We start from the raw sequence: 25,969 nt of genomic DNA, 5'->3' as shown, positions 1-25,969 counted from the left end.
ACACGACCTTGCATGCATTTGTCAGAGGGGGCTTTGCTGCTTTAGGTGAAAGCAGGGTGAGCACAGTGAAACATGAGAGCTTAAAGATGCTATATGTACCATAAATAACATGCAGCTACTATATTTACAATGAGTGCATGCAGGTTAAGGTTGTGAATGTCTAAGATCTTGGTGTGATTGTACTTCAGTGCTAATTTAAACTTCATGTGGAGGGCTTGTTGACAATGGAACGGTGATAACAGTCCAGACCTTCAAAGAGAGGAAGTTTCTCCGTGTCTGGTGCTTCTTCAATGTGGGAACAGGGCCCTCACCCCTTCAGTCATGTCATCACATTCCTGTGGGTAACGGTGGGAGCTACAGGGAGAGCATATGGGCTCTGGCCGCCCTGAGCTTGCAGCTTTGTGCTCACCGTGTCTGGAGAGACCTTCCATTTGGCTATCGTTTGAGTTTTTCAGTCGTTTATTTTCATTTTACTGTGATGAGATAGGCTGTGTCATCACCCCCCTGCTCCTCCCCAGAAACCCTCATGAGGCATCGTTGTCTTCCCACAGTTCAGTGATGCGTGGGAGAGATATCCGCTTAGTACCTGCCTAGGCTCAAGCTGGAGCTAGGTTTTGACATACTCGGGTATAACCCAACTCTCTCTTTCTCCATCTTTGAAAAAGCTCTAAAACTGAACTTTCTTGCCTATACTGCCCATTTTAATAAGTTTTCCGCTGGCATAGCTCTTTGAAAGGTCTCGGTTAAATAACTTGAAGCAGTAAATCAGTGAAACTTTATGAAAACATTAATTTATTAATTAAAGCCTAAAGAGACAACTGGCTCATCCACCACCAATGGAAAAGCATTTGGTACTCTGACTCTTACCCTTTTGATACACGTACAGCGTGAAGTTAAACTTGCTGATGGAGAGAAAAACAGCACGATTGTGTTGCTCTTGGCTTCAACTGTGGCTGTTTTTCCTCGCTTCTTTCTTCCCATTTCTCTTCATCCTCCCGTCCCTGAGCTCCTGTTGGCGTAGCAGAGCTCTCACCATGCATCTGCTGTGTTGGACCGAGAGACTTGAGTCAGGGGAACGTGTGGGTTTGGATTTCCCTTCACTTCAGAGTCCATAAGAATGACTTCTGTTTGACTTGGTGGTGTTTCAGCACAGAGCGGTGGATTCCTGCAGTTTGCTGGAATTCATTTATCTGCTAGCTTGTGGTCCCTTGTTCCAAGCAAGCTTTCAGTTTTTCTTCTGCAAAAATTAGGGGAGGCAAATGTAAAAACACATTTCTAAAGTTGTACCGCATTCCATGATATGCCTTTTTTTCCGCATTTAAGCTGATTTGTGCTCCTCTCTTCACTGACAGGAAGATCAATTAGTGCTGAAATGTTGAGCCTTAAGTAATTAGACATTTGACATTGGCAACCATTTAAGCAAAAATACCAAACATTCGCTGCTGGTACCAGCTTCTCAGATGTGAGGTTGTGGTCCTCTCTTCTTTTATTTATCATTGTAAACAATTAATCAGTGGACCGTTGTTCAGACAAAACAATCAATTTAACGCAAATTGACTTACTTGATTCACTAAACAAATAATATATTTATTTGAAGAATACAACATGGAAAGATGAATTGACAATCAAGATACTCTCTAGTGGAAGCCCCAGTATCAATGCTTTCTTGTGAAGTACGTACACAAAGGAGAAACAGATGGTGAAAGCGATGAATGGACAGAGGGCTGATGCATGACCTCCTTTTTTTTCATCTGGGTGTTTTTGGTGATGTGCAAGTTCACCACTCGCTGAAGCAGAAATTCATGGTGCCCTTAACCCTCCCTCACTCACAACCACCTGCCCCTGCTGCACTTCATCCAGCTGCTTCACCCCGGGCCAAGATGAGCCGTCACTGGTGGAATGACATATCTGCCTGTCTTTGAGCCATCCGATTTCATGGGACGTGAGGATGCCATTTCTTCCTCAGCTTCCCCAGTCTTTATTTAAAGCGTGATCTAATATTTAATCTAGTTGTGTCATGCCGTTTACTGGGAACTTGCTAGGGGCATCTCAGCTATCCTGGCACTACTCTTTGCCTGGGGGATTTTTTTTTTCAGGAGCTGGTGAAGGGGACTCCCAGTCCTGATCCTGATTTTTCTGGTGGTGTGTTAACATGTTGGTGAATGGATAGATGCTTGAGGAAGTTAGCCGATCCTGAGGGAAAGTAGTCTCTGTCCAGGTGTGATGTGAGGTGGGATGGGCCTGGTCTTGCCTCAGGAATGGTCTGGAAACACTCACTAATCCCTCACTTTGTAGGCACTCCATTGAACCGAGACACACACATACCCTGGTGCGGGTGTATACGCACACATACACAAACACACACACACACACACACACACATATACACACACACACACACACACACACACACACACACACACACACACACACACACACACACACACACACACACACACACACACACACACACACACACACACACACACACACACACACACACACACACACACACACACACGCACGCACATAAATGCGCACTCTCCTCACCCAGTCTGAGTAAACATCCTTTGAAGAATAAAGTGTCTTTTTAGAATAGACGTCCACAGATATGAAAAGAGATTCTCTGAGTGGGCGGCAGGCAACTATTCACTGTTTAAACAGGTTGCTTGTTGTTGTCTGACACATAAGACCAGCCTCAGTGCCAAGCAGGATGACAAGAGTCATCTCTGGCACCTGCTCAGAGCAAAACATGGGCATGCCTTGAGGGTTATTGGCATATAAATTAAATTTGATGTAAGCATTTTATGAGTAATTGTGACGTTGATAGCATTTAGGCATGTTGGGTTTGTTTGTCTGTGCCAGTAAAGTTATTGTTTTTTCTAGTCTAAGAGTGTATGTGCGGAGGTTGAGGATTGTCCTCAGCTGCCACTGTGTCCCATTCCTGAAAGTGGTGACCGATAGGGAATCTCTCCACCTTGGGGAAGCTTTCAACGCCATCTTAGATGAAAGGTCCAAGGTTCCAGCACTACAGGGTCCCAATGCACTCCTCACAGGCGTCAGAGCAGCTGACATACCTGACGAGGCCGGCATGGGCACTTAATGAAAGCAGAAGGCACACATACACAAACAAAGAGCAACTCACACACACAGTCAGCCAAACGTGGGTGGAAAGTTTATCCCTAAACATAGATGTGTAGCTGACTGAAATAAGCCTGGGTTCTCTCTGGCTGTATTCCATTCTACACTTAAGCAGTGGTATTTGACTGCCATAGAAAACACAAGTACACACACTCACACACACACACTCACAGACTCTCATGGTGTGAGCTTGTTTACTCAGGCCTGATTTACTTGGTTAAGTTGTCCTCTACAGTGACCTCTGCTCAGTAGACGTACTCGCCGTCGCAGGCCAAGCTCTGCTTTACTTCTCTCTGGCAGACTGGCCCAACCTGTTTTACCTGCGAGGTTGTCACTACATACTCCCCCCAACCTCCACTCAGGCTTTCACTATTTTCAGTGTTATTCATTGTTCATTTCCCTTATTCACACTCTTGAGACAAATAGTACCTGACACAGATATCTGTGCTGTTGTTTATATAATGTGTTTTTGTTTATACACTTTGACGTATGAAAAAAATCACAAACCAGTGATTTTATGTGGGAGAGTGCATACCCTCTTGCCCTTTGGCCTTTTCCTTTTTATTGGACTGCTGGCATGTAGGTTGATGGCTGAAGGGGCTTGAGGAGAGGGGTTCAGCTTAGGCGGTAAAGAGAACCGTCAGCCCTGATTGGCACCGGCACATGTGGGCATTCACACCTCTGCCCCTGCCCCTGGCTTGGCCCTGTTAGGTTGGCCTCAACAACCCTTGCCCATGGGGCAGGCCTAGCCCAGCCCCTCAGAAAAAGGAGTTGTCAGGTTTAGGGGCTTTGCGCTGGGGCAGCTGCCACCAGACGGGCAGTTATATTTAAACTTGTAAGGCAAGGGGAGGCACTGTGTGGGCAGCAGCTTTTACACTTGCTACTTGCTACTCAGTGGACCAGTGGGAAGCCCAAAGCTCTTTATCCATACAGAAGCACTGGCAGTGCCAGGGCAGAAGGTGGAAGTGAGGGCTGAGGATGGGATGGCACTAGGCTGGCCCCTAACGAGGCTTATTAATAATTTTATCCCCTATACAATGCTGACCACTGTTTGCCTTTCCATTGTTCTCATTATCACTTTGTTCATTAGTGACGAGGGCCTCGCTGCCTCTGGAGCTCTGCTGGAACCCCCCCAAACCCCTCGGGAACCACGCAAGTGTATGTGGTTTTGAGTGTGTGTCTGTGGATGTTGTAGGAAGGTGCTGAGGGAGAAGTTAGTGACCTTGATGTGTCCTGCTGAGCTGCAAAGTCAGAGGAGAGATGGGGTGGCCTGGAAAGTGCTGATGTGTGTGTGTGTGTGTGTGTGTGTGTGTGTGTGTGTGTGTGTGTGTGTGTGTGTGTGTGTGTGTGTGTGTGTGTGTGTGTGTGTGTGTGTGTGTGTGTGTGTGTGTGTGTGTGTGTGTGTGTGTGTGTGTGTGTGTGTGTGTGTGTGTGTGTGTGTGTGTGTGTGTGTGTGTGTGTGTGTGTGTGTGTGTGTGTGTGTGTGTGTGTGTGTGTGTGTGTGTGTGTGACAAGATTGACACATCTCAGACATTCGATAGGACCTCCTCCTTCACCAAGTAGCACTTTCTATCTTTGCCAAAATTGCAAAAGCATTTAAGTATTACTAGAACTAATACTTCAAAACAATAAGTCACATAGAAATATCTACAAAAGTGATTGGAGATATGTTTTTTTCAAAATCTAGGAGCACCTGACCCCATCCACCTCATGTTTTGAATGCAGACTTTGGTTCAGTCCGAGCTATTCCTCAGGGGCACACCTCTCATCCTTTAAAAGTAACGTGACTTTTATGAGGCATCTGTCCCGTAAAAGTCACATGAATGTCTGCCCCATCACTGTTGCTTTCCCAGATGGCACAGTTAAGATGGACAGCAGCTAAGAAAGAGTAACACGACGGCGTATCACGAGCCAAATTCGACCCCCCCAGAGGCATAGAGTGCTTAACAGATCTCAAAGCCAGCACACCTGTCCCCTCCACCACCATGAGGACAGGCAACAGTGACGGCTTTGCTTGACCTTTTTAAAACGATTCCCCTCCTAGAAATTGAAGCTGGTATTGCTAGATCACTATAAATCTATTTGAGAGCTGAGGTTAGATGTAGGAGGATCACAAGACCAGAAGAAGCCGGACTACTCTCTCTGGCGCAATGGTGATTTCCTCAAATCATTGTTCCCTGCGGTTTTATTAAGATTGATGACCCCCAGAGTTTCATTTTAGTGTCACAGGGGTATCATAAGAGTCTTAAATACCAGTTATACACAAACTTGAAGGCATCATGGGGGCACAAATAATGTTGTATAGGTAATATGGTGGGCCTCTTTGATGTGAAAAACAGATGTTTGTGTTGGCTCCTTCAGTGGTGTTGTTCCTGTGGCCCCTAGTCCCCTGGTCATTTCTGCTCTGCTGGGCCTGGCTGGGGGTCCCCCTCCCCCCTTCTGTTACTTTCTTTCACCGGCGCGTTTGGAAAACAACATTCATATGCCGTGATTATTTCGCACACGCTTTTAATAGACCACGAGGAGTTCATGATTGAAAGCTTCAGCAGTATTATTAGGTGGAGTTGAGGACAGAGCAGGTCTGAGCTCTGCGTTATGTAGACAGTCGGACAGCTTGTCTCGTAGCTTAGAAGTCAAATCATTAATTTGCAATTTATCTTAAATATATTCAGAAGAACAAAGCCTGTTTTTGTGAATGCATGTCTTATGCTTTGTTTGCCCACAATGATGTGTCTGCCAGTTTTCAAGGTGCCCTTGCAGAGGAATGCAACAGAAATGTCTCTAGACCGGGGGTTGGCTCTGTTCTGTCTGTCGCTCAAAAATCTGATTTACTGCCCTTTAGCTATCTACTCCCAATTTGACACTCTCTCTCTCTACCCCTCAAACGTTGTAGACTTTTTTTCATCTGCTACTCCCTCGACCCCTCTGTCCCAGTGCGCCTCTTTGATTGGCACAGTAGGGGAGTTAAATAGTGCTGAAAGTCTGAAAGAAGATGGATGGAGAGACTGAAGGAGTGCGAAAGTGAGGGAGAGTGACTGGGTTCTGGTTGGTCTGGGATTCATTAGCCTGTGGTGGGGCTCGACTGTGGCGGATGAATGTATGGGACAAGAGAGGGGATCATTGGCACCTCGGGGTTAAAGTTTGAAGAAAACCATAGAGAAGTGTTTGTCGAGTATTTGTAATTTAAAGGGAAAATCGAACAATCTAGATCATTCTAAGAGTTTTAAAAAACATGACTGGGAGATATGGGCAATAGGCTAAAATACCATGTATTCTTGGAACCTTATATTTGATTGGACGTTGTGGTTTTTTTATGATGTTAGATATAGTCCATACATAAATACATACAAGTGACCATTCATGATAAATGTCACATGTTGCTGTCCTTTACAGTCAAGGAGCTTGATGGGATTTTATTTATTATATTAAAAGTAATCACTGAACCACAGAAAAAAACGATACTCATCACTTCAACAACGGTAGTTCCATAAGCATGAAGTGATACTCCCAAGTTGTGTTTTTGAGCAGACGTTCTCTCACTATTTCTTCGATGGAAAACACTTTCATGCTGTTAATATAAAGCCACTGCTGCTATGTCTGCTGCTCCCCCTGCCTGCGTGTGTAAACCACCACTGAAAGCATTAATGCCACAGGTTCAGGCTTGTTCTGTTAAGATAGCTAGAAGTCATTCTGGGAAGTAGGAGGATTGGATGATATGGATAAAATCCTGTATCACAGTATATGTCATTTTATACATTATATTTATATAGTGATATTTTCTGAAAATTTTCAACTGAATACATTTTAATGGATAAGATACATGCACGAGTATACTTACCTGATATATCAACGTACTTTGGTATTTAACATTGTAAAAAATCCAGTACTGCCATGAAGAAGTCCTACTAGTTGATTTACAACATTGCCTAGAATGGTCAAATACAGCCAGATATATTCTGATGGTCTAAATCATCAACATGTCAACATTTATATTGTCTATTGGAACGCTTGTCATAAAGGCCGACCCTACTGGGAAATTGAGGAAATCAAATAAAAACAACAATCCCAAAGTAAAGTATTTTATTTTGGTGTGTGTGTTCTGACCAGGCCAGCGTGTAAGATGGTTACAAAACAATTACCACTCTGTTGTCTTTGGTAGTGATAGACCGATACATACATATTTGTGTTTTCCGATTGCGGGCTGCTGCGTTCGCCGATATTTTTCCCCCGGCATTATTTAAAAACAGGCGTCCACAGGCAGCTCAGTGTTGCTGGAGATGCCTTTTTTTAAGTTTAATAAATGCTCCTATTTGAAAAATTGAGATTCGTAACATTTGTTATCATCATTGTGTAATTTTTATGATGTAAATTGAGGGAGCAAAAGTAGTATCGGCTCCAAATATCCGCTCAAGAATATCGGCAAAATCTGCCTCCATTGCTTTGTGTTCATCACTTGGTGCTTTTGTAATTTCCAGATCAGCTCTCGTTGCTTTATTTCCCTGTGTGAGCGCTCGCTTGGGCCAAAGCATGTGTGAGGGCGGGCAGTCTGAGGCCGCGGGGCACATGTTACTCGTTTAGTTTGGTTTTCATCAGCTCCCCTCTGTGTTCTGTTGTTTATACTCCCCCACTACTCTTTGCTTTCTCACTTATCTTTTTATCTCCTTCTTTCTGAGTTCCTTTGCTTCTCTCTTAAATAGTCAATGTTTGTTTAGACATCATCTTTTTAATTCCTGGTTTGTTTCATGAGTCTGGCTCATCTTCTGAGTCCCATTACTTTAATGCAGGAGAAAACAAAGCGTCTGACGCTGTGTGGAAATTCCCCTTTGATGGCAGAGCCCCAAATCGAACAATTCTACAGTGTCCTTAAGAAGTATCGGGTTTCTCACTCCATCACCGTGGTCAAGAGCATTAGGAACTGGAGTAGTCCGACTAAAATCTCAACTTTAGTACTCAAGGATTGAAGGGTTTTCTATAACAGATTACAGGTTTCTGTGCTTGACACTGCAGGTCTTCTCACTGTAGGGGAATAAGCAGTGGGACATGTTTATAAAACCTTTTAAGTTGAACCATCCTGAGGATTTGACTCATTTTTAGTGACATTCAGATTAATCCAGGTTGGATCGACATTGTTTTAGGTGAATCGGTAGAAAGACAATGCAAATGGCAAATAATCAAAGCTAAACCCACAATCAAAGAACTTCCTGTAGATTAATGATTAACTTTCTCTTATACATTTATACTCTATCAGTTGATATGTCTTGATGATTTAATGGTACACTTTCTATTATCAGGAATTACATTTCCCCATCAAGCCCACCACAGTTCTCCTGCATGAGGCTTTATTATTTCTTCTTATTTATTAAGGTCTCTCCAGCAGTGCCTGGGGAAAGTGAAAATGTTGTGAGACAAAACGCCTCCGTACTGCCAAACCAGTCGGTTAAGAACTGGTGGTTGTTAATGCTGCAGTTTGATTGACATTTAGCCCTTTCCAAATTGTTTTTTTTGTTTGTGTCACCCTGATTGGGCCATAGTGGTAGTTTCCAGTGTTGCACTGCATACTTAACCGAGACAATGAAGATTATTGTCCTGTGTTGAATGTTGTCTCTCCATTGTTGTTTTTCTTTCAGCGTCAGACGGTGTCTCTTCAGCCTGCTCCCAAGATAGAGGAAGTTCTGTACCAATACAAGCCCCTTCAACTTGTAATCTACGGACCCCCAGTGCCTGAACTGGAGCAGCTGAACAGACTCGGGTACAAACTTATTTACACACTCAAACATCTACTGCAGACAGGGACTGACTGAGATTTAATTTCACCTTTAGATGAGCACAGATGTAAATTTAAATTAAAAAAGAGTAACAAATAACAATTACATAATTTCCTCACAAGTTCTTTGGAAGTTTCTTGGACAGAACTATGTAATTTGGTGCCAAGTAGCCTATAGGAAAAAAGCAGACAAACCCAATTCCATCTGTAATTTTTACGCCTACAACGGTTCAAATCTTTACCTTGGGAATGGGACACCACTCTGTATGAGCTAGATAGCTCCGATAGATGGCGGTAATGCAGCGACATGGCTGTACGCTTAGCTGCTATATTGCTGCTATATATTTTTTGTTTACCTTGTATATTTATACATTTGACATTCATTCTTTTCTTTCTTTGGTACAACTACTATCGCCCATAAATCGTCATGTTATGTTTTCTCCACTCCGGTGCCTCTATTGCCTCTACTGACAAAAACATGCATGTCAGAAGGATTCAACTGCATACTCATTTGCATATACATTAAACTAAAACATTCCAATTTATTTGGAGTTTTATGCTTGCTTAATTGCAAAGAAAATACTTCATTTGTGGGTTTCTTTGGCTTCAGCAGTAGCCATGTTGCTTCAGTTCACAAAGCGCTGTGGGAATTTTCATCTTCCTCTCGCTTTTGATCCTGCGTCTGAGAAATCTCCTTTTCGAGGGGTGTTCGGAGGGGAAAGATGACGTTGATGGCCCCTACCCCTCGGTCCCCAAAAGAAACGGGACACCCTTCATTTGAAAGTGCAAAATGGAGGGGTAGGGGCAAGTGGTAGAGCCAGGGGGTGTATTGGGATTGGGCCAAAGTCCTGAGACTGTTGAGATTAATTTGTTGGGTCCAATTTCTAAGCAGCTCTTGATTTCCAATCAAATTTCCTTGAAAAAATGCCTCCATATAAAGGTCATGTGTATATCGTTTTACATGTATTTGTTTTTTATTGCCTATGGGTGAATGGGTTGTTGCATAACTTTTTTTCCTGAGAGTTACATGAAGAATCTTTAAACCCAAGTAAGTCTTGAGTAAAGGTTCAGCTGACCTGCCATCATTGACTTATAATAGCAGTTAATTTATATACCAACTGAATGTTGTCTCAGTTTCCTTGTAATTTATAGTAAATTAAAAGTTATTTTCAGGGACATCCCTATCAATTTACAGCTCCTTTATGGACAGTTATAGGAAGCTATGGGATGGGTAAAATAAAGGATTACTGATTAAACTGTTCTCCACATACCTACAGTAGAGTATTGTAACGGTTTGAATGTAGGGTTAGAGAACTGCTAGAGTCTGTCTGCTTGGAAAGCCTGGCTCGTCTCACTTGACTCCTCTGATTAACTGGGAGAGTGAAAGCGAATGAGGAGGAGGAGGAGGAGGGCTGAGAGAGAGGGGGGAGTAACAACCATCACCCTGCCACAAGCCGCCACAGTGCCTCTGTAGGAGTGTCCATTAACACACACAGGAAGTGCTTTTCCCGACGACCCCTTTGGGCCAATCAATCCCCGACGCCATTGGTCCAGTCTTCGCCGAATGTAAGCTATCCATCAGACAGACCAGCCATCTGCACTGCAACTGGCTGGCATTAAAGCCTGCCCACACACTGAGAGCGGTCTGCTTTTATTGGGTGACAGGAGCAAAACGGGGTCATATTCTTTTTTGGCGAGCTCATTGACTTTCCGTGCTGCTTCACCCTGACAGTAACCTTCATTTGGCTGATATGTGCAGGTTTGTACATAATGTCAGCATGTTTAGGATAAGGGGTTTCTACTTTATTCTTCTTTATTCTTTAGAGAAAAGTTGCTATTGACTTTTGTTGCGCAATCACATTTACCTAATTACCTGTAAAATCACCTACTTAAGGTGAAACGTTTTCCTTAAAGGATTGTGGGAGAGTTTAAGCAGAATAACTGGTACTTATTTACATTATGTATTCAGTGAAGTGCTGAGGTCCTACTTCTTTTGGCCAGGCTGATCAATATGCAGATGAAACACATCTCACAATTTTGCCGCATGCTGGAGCTCAGAGGAGGAAGAGCAGGGGGTGGTGGGGGGCCCGGTGTCAGCAGTTCAGGGGTCCAGGAGGACCGATGCTGGAGAGGAACGGCTCTGCCACAGAGATAAATGAGGTTCAGTTCAATGAGGAACACCATTCCCAATGGTGCAGGCCGCAGGCAGCGACACACAGATCCGTTCAGACAAACCACAACTCCCAAGATGCAGTGTGCTGTTAAGTAAAAGCAAGAAATTGTGCTGACACTTCTGCGCAGTTGGCAGTTTGAGGTTTTGTTTAGCAAGCTCAGAAATATATAGACAATCAAGCTTGCACATACACACGCATGCCGACAGCGTCCCTTAAACCTGCTATACATTTTATGTCATACACACTCACACTCACCCCTGTTATTGCAGTCCCAGCATTTTGGCCACAATAGAAGTTGTGTGATGTGGTAGATATTCTTGTGTGTGTGTGTGCGCAGTGGAAAGAGAATGCAGACAGAGAGAGGGTGAAAAGTGAGTCCCCCGTGTAGAGCGTTGGACTACAGCTCCAGTCCTATGACCTGTGAAGGGAATGTGCTTGAGTGTGTGAGGGAGAAATGGATGTACCTGAGCATGGATGAGGTGAAAGGGGCTGTGAGGGGGAAGGTACTTTTTTTAAAACACGGCTGTTTGTCTTGGTCAAGGCCCACAGTGACAGCAGCACCACTGGTGATTTGTCTTGGACACAACCATCAAGTGAGACTGGAGAGTTGAGCTCACACACACCCCTCCCTGGTGGCCCCGGGGCCTCTGGGGTCGGTCTCCTGCACAGGATGTCCAGTCAACACAGGACTGACTGGAGCCGTGCTTTTTTATTTTAACTCACTCTTTTCTTCTGCAGCACTCTCTTTCTCCCTCTGTTCTCAGTGTCTGTGTCTTTTTTGCCTTGTCCCTTTGCCCCCAAAAAAACCGCAGGAGTGCTGCAAGGCTGCCAGGAAAAAGAAGGGCCACGCCTCTTTCACTGTCTCTCGCTCTCTGTCAGCTGTACCTGAATAAATATGGGCTGAGCTGTGCTCTTATATTAAAGACAGCTGCCTCAATAGCAGAGCAGAGTAAAGGCTGCATGTTCAGGCAACAGGGGCCTCCAAAAGTGCCCATTCAGCTTCCACCCCCCCTTCACACACACGCACATACATAACCAATGCATCCAACTGATTTCATAACTGATGTGCATAGGTGCGTATGATTTGCCACAGAGGACAGGACCCCCTACTGTGTGAGGTTTCTATAATGGCAGTATAGTGCTGTCCATCTCATTGACTGGCACATACCCAGAACCATGCGTGAGCCGTGGGAATTATGAGAAGACTATGAATGTAACATTACAGCCTGTACTCCAAATGTCCTGTCATGGCTCCTTGCTTTTATGTTGAACAGTAAAAGCCTCTAATAAACAAAATCAAAGTAGAAGTAAATACTGCTTTGGAGACACAAACGGAAACATATGATGTTTACGTTGACATGGCTGTGATATAAATCCCAGCACAAGCAGCCAGAGCCTGAAGAAGTAGCTGCTCTATCTCCCGCCTCCTCATGCCGACCCTGCCCCTGCTGATGGACATAACCCGACTGGAAGCACTTGGATACATCCAAAACACAGCACCAATGAAGTCACGCCTGCGTTATAGTTAAAATAAGTGTCTTTCTGTGCATAGGCTCAAGTAAACACACGCTGACCTGAAAGAAAATTGTATCCATTATTGTTTGTGTTTGTAGATGAGCAACGAGGTCTGAGTTCTTTACCAGAATACTTTATAAGCTCTGACTGCGTAGGCGATGAAAGACTGACTGGGATCTTGGACAAGGAAAAATCATATGGGGGGAAAAATAGGGGAAAGAGAAATTGGCTGCGGAGCGTTAAAAAATTCGACTCTAACCTCAAGTGCTGACAATGAAAGCTAGCCAGAACAGTTGTTTGTGTTGGCACAGGTCGCCCTGAAATTAGCCCATCTCTTTCTGTCAGAGGTTGCTCAATGCGCTTCGCCAAATGCCAGTGTGTATAATATTATGAAGTTTTGCCTCCTCCCCCACTCCGCATTGCTTTCTATAATTGGTGGAAAAAGTGAGGTTTTCTGTTGGGAGCGCTTGTCAAGCATCCGTCTCTTGTCGGTGGGGTGAAGGGGAGCAGCTGAATGAGCAGAGTGTTTAGTCTGGAGCCGGTCTCCTGGGGATACACTTCTCCGCACGAGGAAGTAGTCCTCAGAGCACTTTCTCTCACCAAACAGACAACGGGAGACTTGCTCAGGGGTTAAATAGCCCTTGATAGTTTTCTATGACCTTCATTCATAGACACAGAGGACAACCAATCGTTTTCATTCCCCTGGAAACTGCCCCAAATTTTCCTTTAAAGTGACTACATTTTTTTATGGACAAACATGCATACATACACATGGATACGCAGAAGTACATAAATCACTTGTGTGCACACATAGACTAGCTATGTTTAACGTGTACTTAAAGGACGCCTGCTCACTGTTCTGGTTGGGAGCCAAGGGTTAATGGGTCTCTGAGTGATGCTCTCCTCCTGCCTGTGTTCTTTAGCTTTCCAAGCATCCCTTTGCGTCTGCGTGTTTATGTGAATGGTGTGGGTGTGTGTGTGTGTATCTGTTTGTTTGTTTGTTTGTTTGTGTGTTATTGCATGTTAAGTGCTTTGGTGGGAGGGAGATATTCAGAATAGTCAGTGGTGCCATCACAGCCCTCAGTTCCTGGCAGCCAGCTTTGCTAGCCTCTCCCTGCCTTGTTGGCCTGACTCCAGGTCTGAGCTCTCCATCTCTCCAGCTGTAGCCTAGCTGGCCAAGAGCACTACCAGTGACCCTGGATTTGGCTCCCCGAGCTAGCAGGACCACTAAACATGGTCCATAGAGTACTCTTGAATCCATTTCTGCATCACTAAATTGGAGTATATGAGGTTTAAATTGCATACAAATCATTCTTTCCTTCCCCTGTTTTCCCCTCTGACTCTGTGATGAAAGTGCAAGTCAACCATGATATTCTTCTTTTTGACTCAATAAGCATAGAACAGCTACTCCAGAGGAATTTCTAGAAACGACCATGAATAGTTTTCCATGTATTCGAGGTTCTCTGATCCCTGCAGGGCGCTTATCCATCTGATGGGCCTGACGGGCCTGGAAGGGCCAGGGGGGGAGGGAGGGCAGGATCAGAGGTCACTGACCACGGGGGACTTGAAGTGCAGCACCAGGACGTCAGAGTGCTGAGACTGACGGGAGCAGAGTGATGGCACCTTGGAGAGATGGGTCTCGTATTCTTGGCCTCAAATAGTCCTGCACTCACGCACTCTGTCTCACACAAACACAGCTTTGATGCTGAAGTTATGAGTTGGAGACTGAGGCGCCGGTTAGCATGACCTTAGATGAACTCCCTCAGGAGCAGTGTGCTTTGATCTACTTTTACTACTATTAGATAATGTCTCCCGGCACATATTTTGCTCTCAGCCAATTAAAGTATTCTGTGACGTTGCCAAATAGTACCATTTATGGGAAAAGTTATTTATTTGGCTCTTGCGTAACAGAAGGGCTTTCCCATAGCTACTTTGGGGTTGCCACCATAACCAAGACCTGAAGCTGAACTTGGTCTCTCAGATATTCAATATCCTCCTTTCTTCCACACTACACACTCATCCCGTGTCCCACTGTCTTGTGTTACTAGATCCAGCATAGCCAGTAACTGTAGACATCAATGCAGTGCTTCTCTGACCATTTAAGTGTTTCCATAGCTTGGATCTAAAAGCTTGACTGCAGCCCTGGGACTCTCAGATTTATAATTTGCATAACCAAAAGAGGGTGCAGGCAGTATAAAAGTGTGGAGATTCAAGTCCAGCTATTTGACTTGCAAACCTGACTGTGTCAACACGATGCCTCGTCTTCATTCACAGCATATAGCCTCCACCTTGCTTCCATACTCGGCTTCTTTCGCAGGTGCTTACACTCCTCGTTACTAACTAGATCAGAAAACAGAGTGGAGCGCGGCCACCGTCTGACTTTCCACCAGCCCCCACTCAGACCATTATCCTGTCTATCTCAGTAAACACACCATTAACAGAGAGCTGGTAGAGGCCAGATCACTATTGTTTTCCCTCCCCATAGATCTGTGCAAATATTGATCTTCTCTTGAAGTATGAGTCAAAATAAGCACATGCTACACTTGACTGGAGGCTTTATACTTGTGGGTGAGTCATTTCTGACCCAAAGAGCGGGCAGAAACAGAGGGAGCATTAGAGAATGACAGAGCAAGAGAAACATTTGTCTTGTGTGTATTCTGGTCATCTGAATGAGGTCTGCTTTTAGTGTTATTGTTTTCCCTCTGTGGGCCGTATGCCAGTCAGACCAGCAGTCTCCTCCCAAGATGAACCCAGTCCAGGCCAAACCAGGCCATTGCCAGCAGACAGGGAACTCCGAGTATAACAGCGTCTCTTGCCTCCAGTTTTATTTGTGTCACAGCCTAGAGGCGAGAGGGTCAACACCCAGCAGAGGGTGAGGTGATGTCTCCTGACTATTTTCACACACGCTGATCTGTGTAGAGGTTCGCAAAGCAGCCCCACGCTTTCTAGAGTTGCATGCTTTAATTTTTGAGCATGATGTTGCTCATAACTCTAGCTAGTTTGTGTGCTTTTTTTCCCCACACAAACACAAACCTGAACTCTCTGCCTCTCCCCTTGCTCTTCACCCTCAAGGCAAAGGGCCCGGCAATGTACAGGGGGATTAACCGGCTCATTTTCCCCTCTTAAGAGCTGGAGAAAGAAAACAAACACCCGTCATGTGGGGCTTGGCTGTGGTTGCTTGCCACGCACACCTCATTGTAGGAGGTACTTCTCTACTATGATGTATGAATTATCACCCCTCCCCCTGCTGTACCTGTCCCTGCCTTTTTGTTGTCCTCCATCCACCTTTTTTGCTCTTTTCCCATCTTTCTCCTTAATTGAAATCCTCTTTGCCTCTCCTCAGTGCTTGAGGTGCTTCAGTAACTGATACCTGTGGAGGCAACCCACTCCCCCCTGGGAAAACTATTCTTCCTCTCCACTCTATTCCCAGAATGTTACATCTAACTGTCAAGGCACCTGTGCTGTATATGCATGGGTGTGCCTTGTGCTAGAAGCCATTCACTGAACAGCATATGTCCTTCCATTGTTTACGGCCCCATTTGGTTAACGATGACATTGATGTCATGTCATTATCCTCCCTCTCTAGTCTGGTTTACCCCCCCCCCCCCCTCTCTCTCTTCCTCTAAGCTCTCCAGGGGGCAGAGTTATCAAGTGGCAGCTCAGGAGACGAAAGAAAGATGCGCTCTATATCAAGTGGCGAGCGGGATGTGTGATGCCTCTCCAAGCCCCGCGGCTGCTGCGGTTAGGTGTGAAACCAGTGGCCCAGCCAGTCTGCCGGCCTCTACTGCCCCCATCAGGTTAGACAGAAGAGGTGCAGGGCCAACCCACACAAGAGAGCCCTGGTAGTGACAGGTGATGCTTGGATCAGGAAGTGAAGTTTGGACGCAAGTAGCACAATAGGCCTTTATCGTGGACACCTCCACAATGCTTTCTTTCACTGACACAAAACAAGTGCACCTCTTTGTCTTTATCACTGATACCAACAAGCTGCCTTCTTGAAGACATCTTACAGATTGTCAGTCACTCCACATGAGAATGTATTTCTATAAGCGTTAATGTCAAGTGTCACCCAAAGCTTCTGTTAACACTCTAAACTCGTTCTCCCCTTAACTAAGTGTTAGTACACCCACCTCCCTCTCCGCTTCTCTTTTGGGATGCAGAGAGGCAGACTCGGCCTGTCCGTGGTGATGATAAGTCACACGATAATGGATAAGGGGTCTGTAGGCTCGTGAGGATATGATGTAACCGCCCTGAGCCCCCCTCAGACACACTCGCAGAGTACAACTTGAGATAATCTGGTGGACAGTGGGCATGCTGATGGCTGAGAATCTGCCTCACACACTTGCATGTCCCAGAGGAAGCTGCATTCAATGGAAAAGAGTGTGACCTATGACCCGTGGCGATGAAAGACCGTTGTTGACAGATATAGTATACCTGTGAGAGTCCTCTGTGTTTGGCTTGTCTGCAGGGGTTTCGTTTCTGGACTGCAGCGTGGACCAATTCACACATTCTCCACTGGTAAAATTGGGCTCCATCGGTTCACCGTCGGTATCGATACAAAGAGCTCTGCCCTTAGAAAAACATGTATTCGCACACATGTGAATTGTGTAGACACACACACAGGGGCATAAGCACACATCGCACATCCACACAATGCGCTCAGTGTGCTGTGTCTCTCACAGGGGTACATTTTCTCTCAGGGTAGAGTGTAGGAAGGAGGGGCAGATGGGGCAGCAGTGCTGTGAATGAAACCGGAGCCGCCTGAGGAATGCAGGGGGTGTTTTTGGAGGACTGGAGTGGAGTTTGGGGGGTAAAGGGGGGTCGACTTAAGGGGTAGGTCTGGGTGATTAGGGGGTGACAGCTGAGTGCTGACCCCTCTATAATGACAAATCATCTGGCAGGTGTGTGGCTCTGTACCCCCCCACCCCCATCGTTTCCAGGCCAGGAATCCTCAACCGCTGCCGGAGCACAGCGCTAAAGGAAGACTTCCGGAGATTCACACTGCCGTCCAGCAGCCTCATAACTGGCCTATGGGGCAGCCTCTGTTCAGATATAGCCCGCCCTGTGCTCGTCAGCTGCCCTCTTCGTGCACTCAACACACCAGTATAAGCTCTTTCACTTTAATAAACATAGCTAATGAGGCTTCAGTCCTTGGAGTGGTCTCAGGTAGGGTAGGTTTTATTGATTTATCTTTGCAGATGTCATTTTTCCATCCAGTGTTGATTGAATAGAATAGAGTTTATCTCTCCAGCTGCCTGAAAGTCAGTGTACCCTGTGTGGGTCACGAATCATGCTGATGACAAGCTGAATTCAAAAAGCTTCTCATCCTTTTGTGAAGAAAAAAACAAATTCTGACCCTGGATCAGTGAGGGTGCTGTGAAAACAGACATATGCCAAGCTGAGGCCAGCTCTTCGGTCAGTGCTTTGAAGGAAAAATGTAAGAGAGAATGTATGGATTCTCTTAGAAAATCCCATTCATTCAGGTATTGCCTAACAGTTTTCTGTTAAAGGAGCCGGTTTTGCTTCAGTTTAGCTTCTTTGAACTGTTAAGTCCTTATGTATGAAAGAAGCCAAACCACATACAGTAATTCTACAGTGAGCGTTGTTTAAGACTGATTCAGATTGCTCCATTGTCCCGTGCGTCTGCTCTGTGGTTTGTATGTTGATTAAGTGTCTGCCTGCTGAAATAGACATTGTAGCATTACAGGCCTCTTTTCTTTTCCATCAAGCCCAGGCTTCCACAGCTCCTCTTAATCCAATTCCAGCCAACACATGGAGTCTAGACAAGAGGCCCAACGCAGCCCTGCACCTCCATCTGATATCGGCTGTTTTTTCCCTCCCAACATTGCAGCTATTTCCCTGAAGAACCCAAACACCCTCCATTCTGCAGCATCGTCGATCCCAAACACAAAGAGGAGCCACACATTCTCAGCTGGAAATCACGCAGAACCCTGCCGGAACATTTCGCCACTTATCTTTTCACTTTAAATTAGAGATGAGGCTGTGCTGTGTTTTCCAGGCAGCCGGAGTGGAGAATACTTTCAGGGTCCCGTCAGGAAAATCTCTGAGCGTTATTAGCATTAGCAGGAGACATTGCCCAGGTATTCAGAGCTCCAGACCCAAGTGGAAAAATGCTGTTGGCTCTGAACATTTTTGATCCACATGGCTTTTTGAAAGAAACGGCTAACAGCAGATAGTATGAGGTTGAAACCATCAACTACTATGCTTATGAGAAAACAAAAAAAAATCATGCTGACATGCTCAACTTCTTTGAGTGAGTATACTGAAAACCCCTTTCATATTCCCTCGTGGCAATTGCAGTCTGACACGCTCAGTCATACTGTGTCATTCAGTTGTCTTCATCACCTGCACTCGTCCTTTCCCACTCCCCCCACCCCACCCCCCCAAGCGACATAATGGGCCAGTCCAAAGTGACCCATATTTACCCAATAATACAAGGCTTTGAAAAGACCCATATCGAGTTGCAGCTAATGCTCCAGTGGGGCCCGGAGAGTGAAAGATGTTACCGGCCGACACGGCTTCGGTTTCAGGGCCCTGCGAACAAAAGGCAGTCCAGTCCTCAGAGAGAAATGGAGAGGGAGTGGGGATGGGGGGTGTACTGCGAAACACACTGAAACAGTAGCGTCAGAGGGTCTCGAAGGGTCTGTTTCAGGGGGGTATAGTGTGTGTGTTGTATCTCGTTTTATGATTAAAGGCAGTGTAAAGTGCCTACCTTGTTTTTTTTGGGGGGGGGGTTCAGCAAATCTTTTTCAATGCATTTCATGTTGTTGCACGTCTTCGGCGTTGTCTGTCCACTCCAATTCCTGTTTCAGCGTCGTCAGGTACTGTCGTGTGAAAGAGTCTAAGAGTTTATCTTTCAGCTTCTACAGCCGGTCGTGCGTACGTGCATGTATGCGGCTGGCCTTTACAGGAAGATGCGGATACGCCCGCTGAGTTAATGGAGCAGAACTGAACTAACCTCGGGTGTTAGGGGTGAGCAGAGGGCAGACGGGGTTGGTTTAAGAGAAGAGGGTTCGTGATGATGATACCCAAAGGTGATTTCACCTCATATCCTCCCTCCTCTTTTTACTTCCCACTCCCCCTCCTCCTCCCTCTCCTTCATGTTCTCTTTTTGCTCTCTCCCTCTCTCTCCTTAGGGGCAGGCAGGTATAAAGTTACACAGAGCTCTCAGCTTTCTTGGAAGGAATGACCACATGAGTAGCTTGGGGATTAGATTAGCAGGAAGAGCAGACTTAGCCAGGCTGTAAATAGCCCACTTTTTTCACCATTAAAAAGGCCCAGTACAATATAATCAATAGATAGCACTCATCTGATGCAGGAAGCCATATGAGAAGGCCTCCCTCAAGTGCTCTGAAGGACAGGCTACAGCAGCTTGGGCCTAATGAAGTTATTATTAATCACTGGGCCTCCTGTTTTGAACCCGTGTGTTGTTTCTCTAGTGGGTGATGAGTGGCCTTTGTATGCGAGACCTGATTGACATCTCTTGCTGCTCTTCCTCTCACTTTCACTGAGTATTGTAAGGAAAGACAAGGTCATCTTGTGTGATATTCATGAACGTTTTACTTCTGTCATTTTAGCGTGCATGTGTCAACGTTTATTTTTCAGTGAAGGCTTTGTGTTTAGAGCAAAGCAGCTTGTAGAATCATAAAACACAAAAGCAAAAATATGAACTGTGCAGCATGTAGTCTCACAAACACCTTTTCTCGCAGTCCATCTTGCATTCACACAGACACACACACACCTCGACTCAACTCGGTCTCGCTGAGCCTCCCCACAGGTGTTAGGTTACTCTGTAAAGCAGATTGAATAGGCACAGAAATCACAGAGGGCTGTCTGTGCTCTTGATTCCCGTTTCACTTTGAAGTTTCCCCGGCTCACAGGAACAGGGGCCACAAAGCCAGACTCGTGTGAGGGCTTTAGCCCTCTCTGCCAGGACTCTGATTTCTGCAGGGTGGGGGGTGCAGGGGGAGACAGTATTGACAGGCAAGGCTACGTGTTGTCTCAGTTGCTGGAGGACTTTGCTTTTTTAGCTTTGTAGTCAAGATGCTAGCAGAAGGCAGTACAGAACATGTGTGCAGGTTTCTCCCCAATGACCACTTTTCTTTTGTAAAGATTATTTTTTTTGTGCCTTTGTTAAATAGATAGATAGAGCGGGGGGGGGGGGGGTGTTGTGATGACACACAGCAAAGGGAAGCAGATCTGATGTGAACCCAGGCCCCTGCCAAGGACCTCTACCATTTGAGGTTGCCCCCAATGGCCACTTTTTGACAACACAAGACAGTGGAGGAAGGATTAGAGTGGGTGGGGACACAGGTCAAACCCCCCCCCAAACAAACACAACTCATAAGTAGAGGGGCATCTATCACTGCTGGGACAAGATGTGGAGACTAAATTAACAGAGCAACTGTTTTTCTGTCTGTGCACGAATGTGAAAATAAACAATGACTTTTGGCTTTGCTTAAGAACCTAAAAAGCGGCTTTGGCAGGATACATCTGTAAGCACTTAAAAAATAAAAGACACCCATAATACTTTAATAGAGCCATGTTGGAGAGGCTTTTAGGCACAAGGTGTTCCAGTGTTAGTGTATGGGTACGTCTGTCTTCGTTGATCTCATCAAAGGGCCAAGGGGTCGTCAGGGTGCCAGAAAAAATAACTTCAAGTGTGGATTTAATGAAGAATAAACTTACACTCACATGAACTACTTTTTGAAAGCAGCTCTCGTGGTGCCAGTCAGTCACATTATTTACAAAATACCTCACTGCTGTTACTGACCAGGGCTCTCTGTGTGTTCTCAGGTATCTCAACCACGTGCGGGCTGCCATGCCTCAGGACACAGCTGGAGGATACACCTCAGCTTTGGCTTGTCATAGAGCTATTCAGGATGCTTTCAGTGGGCTGTTCCCTCCGAAACGCTGAGCACAACCAGAGCTCAAAGAGCACAACAGCCACCGGTTAGAAATGTGACTAAAAGGACGATAAAAGCCACACCATTACCACTACGGAGAGGGTAAAAGCTGCTGGGGTGGATGGTGCTCAGACTGATTTTTGGTAAAGGTGTATGACCTTTTTTTGTTTTGTTTTTTTCTTTTTTTAACAAGAAATGTAGAAGAGTTTAGGTTTTATATTTTGTGTTAATTTTATATTTAAATAAATCACAGTGACTACTGAAAACCTGTCCATCATTTTATAGATTTATTTAAAAGTTAAACAACAACAAGACTAATGGTCAAGCTCTGAATAATAATAGTTCTGATACATTCTGAGCAAAGGGAAGTCTTGTATTGAAGTAAAGCTGGGTCATTATTTTCTTATGACAAGATGCAACATCATCTGTTATAAAAGGTTGAACAAAACAAAAAAACTTAAAACTCTCAACCTAAATGTTTCCTCCCATTCCTTAAAGTGGAGGGTTGATACAAAGATTACGTTGAATCTGAAGTTTCTTCACACTTCTGTCTCTTTGCAGCTGGTTCTGCTGAAGGATCAAAATCTAAAAAAGAAGAAGAATTGAGATTAGAATTGAAAAGTGTGTAATTTAATATGCCCTGAATGGAGCTGCAGTAGCTCAGTCTGTGGGGACTTGGCTTGAGAACCGAAGGGTCGCTGGTTTAAGTTCCCATCTGGACCAGAAGTGCCAGTTTTCCTCCCAAGGTGCCCTTGAGTAATGTCCTCTCTCTCTGACATCTCTCCATACATAATTCATGTGTAGTAGGGGAGAGACAAAATATCGATACTGCAATATATTGTACTACTTCCTCATATCAAAACATAATTGTTACGGTGTTGCCAAATATGTATAAACAATACGTAGAAATATGATTTTATTTTTTTTAGTTTTTGTTTCTGTAAACCTAACTGACAGAGATCAAAAAGCTTTTAGTGAGGCTTAGTTGTATCCTTACCTTAAATATTTAATCCCAGAACTGTTCTGCTTTCTGCAAGTGTGTGTGTGTGTGTGTGTGTGTGTGTGTGTGTGTGTGTGTGTGTGTGTGTGTGTGTGTGTGTGTGTGTGTGTGTGTGTGTGTGTGTGTGTGTGTGTGTGTGTGTGTGTGTGTGTGTGTGTGTGTGTGTGTGTGTGTGTGTGTGTGTGTGTGTGTGTGTGTGTGTGTGTGTGTGTGTGTGTGTGTAAATGAGCTGGACAGTGAGAGAAGGTGATACTGCCTTTTGTTGTACGTAGTTTCATCTCAGTTTTAAATGTATGTGCAATGTATCGCACAATTGCTGGATTTCATGATAGTATTGTGAGTTACTCTTTGACTCCTATGCCTAATGTGTAGTGAAAGTTTAAAAAAAAAATCAGTCTCTTCTAAAATGCACAATTCAAGTGAGAAAACGCATATTTGCTCACATTTAAAATTTCTGCCATTTTTGCTTGAACACTTAAACAATCGAATATCAAAATAGTTGATTTTTTGTTTACCATTTAATTTACTTAGTTCAGCTCTTTTTGAAGTACTCGTATTATACACAAAAAATAAGCAGACGTTACAAAAATATTACTTGTTGAATAAATGACTGCTTATATATGCTTATTTAAGTTTACCCTCTCATACTTAGAGAGCTCCCACTGGCCCTTTGGCTTCACTTGTATTCCTGTTCATATTGAATACTTCAACCAATTTCTCATTAAATTCCTCAGTGTTTCTGTATTAACTCACCTGTTTGGTCATGATCGGCACTGAAGAGGACCTCTTTAGGGAGTGTGAAACTCACACACATCATATCTTTGTTGGGTGCTACATTACGCACAAAATGCACAGAACATCGGTCCTTCAGAGGAAAGCCGAGGCTGCAGGAAGCCCTCTCCACCACATCTGTATCAGGGTCGCTGTCTTTAGAGAAGCCGTAGCAGTGCACTGTGGGTAGGGTCTGATCACAGGGAGGCTCCTGGTGCAAAAGGCCTCTGAAAGCATCCAGGAACTCCAGAGCCAAGGCAGGCAGGTTCATCACGACGTGAACAGCGGCGTTTCCTTTAAGCAGTGCAGGCAACTCCTGCTTCAAAGGCCCCTGGATGAACGCTCTGCCGTCCAGGTTGAAGGTTCTGACTTTCTTTTCCACCTTGTTGAGTTTGCAGTTGTGCTGAAGCCACCGGTGGGACTCTGGGTTAAGATCGTTGGCCAAGACATTGGCACCTGAGCGGGAAGCCGGGATGGCGAAGGGTCCAACACCGGCGAACACATCGAACACAGTGTCACCGCGTTTCACGAGCTGAACCACGCGCTGGTGCTCTGTGCTCAGCCGGGAATTCCAGTACACACGAGAAAAATCAAACTCGTATGTGACCCCGTTTTCCTTCACCTGCAGCACAAAGATTATATCACCAGTCAATGATTTAGTGACAGGAATCAAACAGGTTTTAGATGAGAGCCGGTAACAAATTGGAGGCCGTAATTGTATGACTGAGCTTCGTTTTATCAATGAAGGAGTCCTGGCAGAGAGGAAGAAACGATCCAAAGCATTGAGTCATAGCAACAGGCGTGTTGACGCTGAAAACCTGTGTAGGCCTTTTTGTTGACGCAGGTAATTTAGCAGGAATCGGTAAAGAATCGGGCCGATAAGCAGAATCATTAATGGCATTGGTTTAAATAAAATCTTAATTTCCATGCCTCATCTGATCATATCTGTACAAATGTATAGTGCTATGAAACTACATGTGTATTATTAACATGAAATAACACATTTAAACTTACTTTGGCGACCATGTTCTCCTCTCCAGCCAGCACCTCCATCTTAAAGTTGCGGTAAGTGGAGTCGATCATGTTTGTCTTGTTTACCACACAGGTAACACCGGGGTTTTTATCCATGATGACTTGACCTGTAATGGAAGCAGCCACGATGTTAGCAGTGAATATTAATTCCAAACAGTGTAGGAAATGTTAAATATATTTGGTCCTTCAAATTGGGTACAAATCAGAAAATTGCACATTTATAAGAATTTAAGGAGGAAAATAAAAACAAATCTTACACATAACACGTTTTCTGAGGAAAGCTGATAAAACACAAAGCAGTGCAACGACATAATGTCAACGTTTCTCCCTCTTACTTGCTTTTGACTGTTCACATGACAGGAAGTCACACTTGAGGTTATTTTGCGAATTTAATAAAGAAGACGCCTGGAGGCCGAAGCATTGTCCATTAAAGTTACACTAAGGCACAAAAGTGTGTGCTTTACACTTGACTTTGCAGTAACGACTTTGTGAGCGCACAGTAACAAACATCTGACTTATATTCGGACAGGTCAAGAATGAGTGGGTAACAAAAACAGACACTTCCATTCAGTGAAACGGTTCGATCAGTATGAGAATGATGAGACAGCACCCTCCATCTCCATCATCAAAACACAGAATGAGGGAATCTCGCAGCGTGCGCCTCTCACCTATGAGGTTCTTGTATGGAAGTTGATGGTCCCTCAGGTTCATGTGAGCGATGTGTCCCACCCTGCTGAACCCAGAGGCCACGTCCTGACCCTGAGGGAGCACGGCCTCCAGCACTTCTTCACTCTTCAGGTTGTGGTAGGTGAGCTGCAGCTCATAGTGCTGCAGCTCCTCGGAAACACTGAACGACCTCAGAGCCTCCGCCTCAGCGTCACTGAAGTAGCTCGGGGAGGTCACTCTGTGGGGGTCCAACAGCACCAACCGAAACTCACTGGTGTCCTCTTTATCCTGCACCACTCTGGGCATCCCTGGACGCTTGATGGTCGCATTTCTCAGGCTCTTTACCACTTTGTTTAAGACCCCAATGGGCACCCATAGAGCCGGGACAGTGATGGTCTGTGTGAAGGCCTCTTTGTCCAGAGAGGTCATCCCTCGGACCTCTGGAGGGGGCCGGTACAGTTTAGGCTCCATGGTGGGCTTCACAGCAGAGCCAGAGCAGACTGAGGCCGGCAGAACGGCTGCAGAGACGAGGCTCCGGTGCACAGCGGCTGCGTTTAGCTTTCTTTCACTTTGTAACGTTATAGACACAAATACTGAGGAGAGGAGCCTGAAACGACAAAAACGTAAAGCAGAAACGTTATAAAACACACCGAGTGTTACATTTAACAAAACGGAGCAACTCCAGGTCAAATAAATGTCAAATGTGCTGTTATTTTTTAAGAAAAACCCACGTTCAGCTCTCACCTCAACATCCTTCGCTCCGACACATGCTTCAACTGCGTCATCGCCGGGCGACAAGAGACGGCTGCTGATTGGTCAAACGAGCGGAGAGTCGCTCTCTGATTGGGCGGTGTCCTTTCTGACGTGTAAAATGCGACGGAAGAGAGGCACGTGATGACGCGAGAGCTGAGATATAAACAACAACAGTCAGCAGCAGTTTAACAATCATTTAAGAGAAGTCTGTTTACGTCGACGCACC

The 25,969-nt window shown here is 45.1% G+C and overlaps 2 protein-coding genes across 3 annotated transcripts in view; one reads left to right on the top strand and one right to left on the bottom strand.

Annotated features, from left to right (window-relative positions):
* Positions 1-21,712, top strand: part of mnat1 (MNAT1 component of CDK activating kinase) — a 33,846-nt gene extending 12,134 nt beyond the window's left edge. For both annotated transcript variants that reach the window (XM_083924176.1, XM_083924177.1), the window contains 2 exons: positions 8,769-8,890; positions 21,412-21,712. In XM_083924176.1, the coding sequence (XP_083780302.1) occupies positions 8,769-8,890; positions 21,412-21,532 (243 nt within the window). In that variant the 3' untranslated portion in view covers positions 21,533-21,712. The remainder of the gene's footprint in view (positions 1-8,768; positions 8,891-21,411) is intronic.
* Positions 21,713-21,890: 178 nt separating this feature from the next.
* On the bottom strand, positions 21,891-25,775 carry trmt5 (tRNA methyltransferase 5; the record flags this gene model as incomplete). Its single annotated transcript, XM_083924169.1, has 5 exons — positions 21,891-22,106; positions 23,275-23,914; positions 24,307-24,431; positions 24,993-25,597; positions 25,735-25,775. 5 exons carry the CDS (start codon positions 25,773-25,775, stop codon positions 22,039-22,041), a joined length of 1,479 nt encoding a protein of 492 aa, XP_083780295.1. The 3' UTR covers positions 21,891-22,038.
* Positions 25,776-25,969: the final 194 nt, after the last annotated feature.

Source organism: Echiichthys vipera (genome assembly GCF_963691815.1).
Source record: "Echiichthys vipera genome assembly, chromosome: 12".
Classification (NCBI taxonomy): Eukaryota; Metazoa; Chordata; class Actinopteri; order Perciformes; family Trachinidae; genus Echiichthys; species Echiichthys vipera.
The sequence above is the reverse complement of the archived record's forward strand: the minus strand, read 5'-3'. Positions and strand labels throughout refer to the sequence as shown.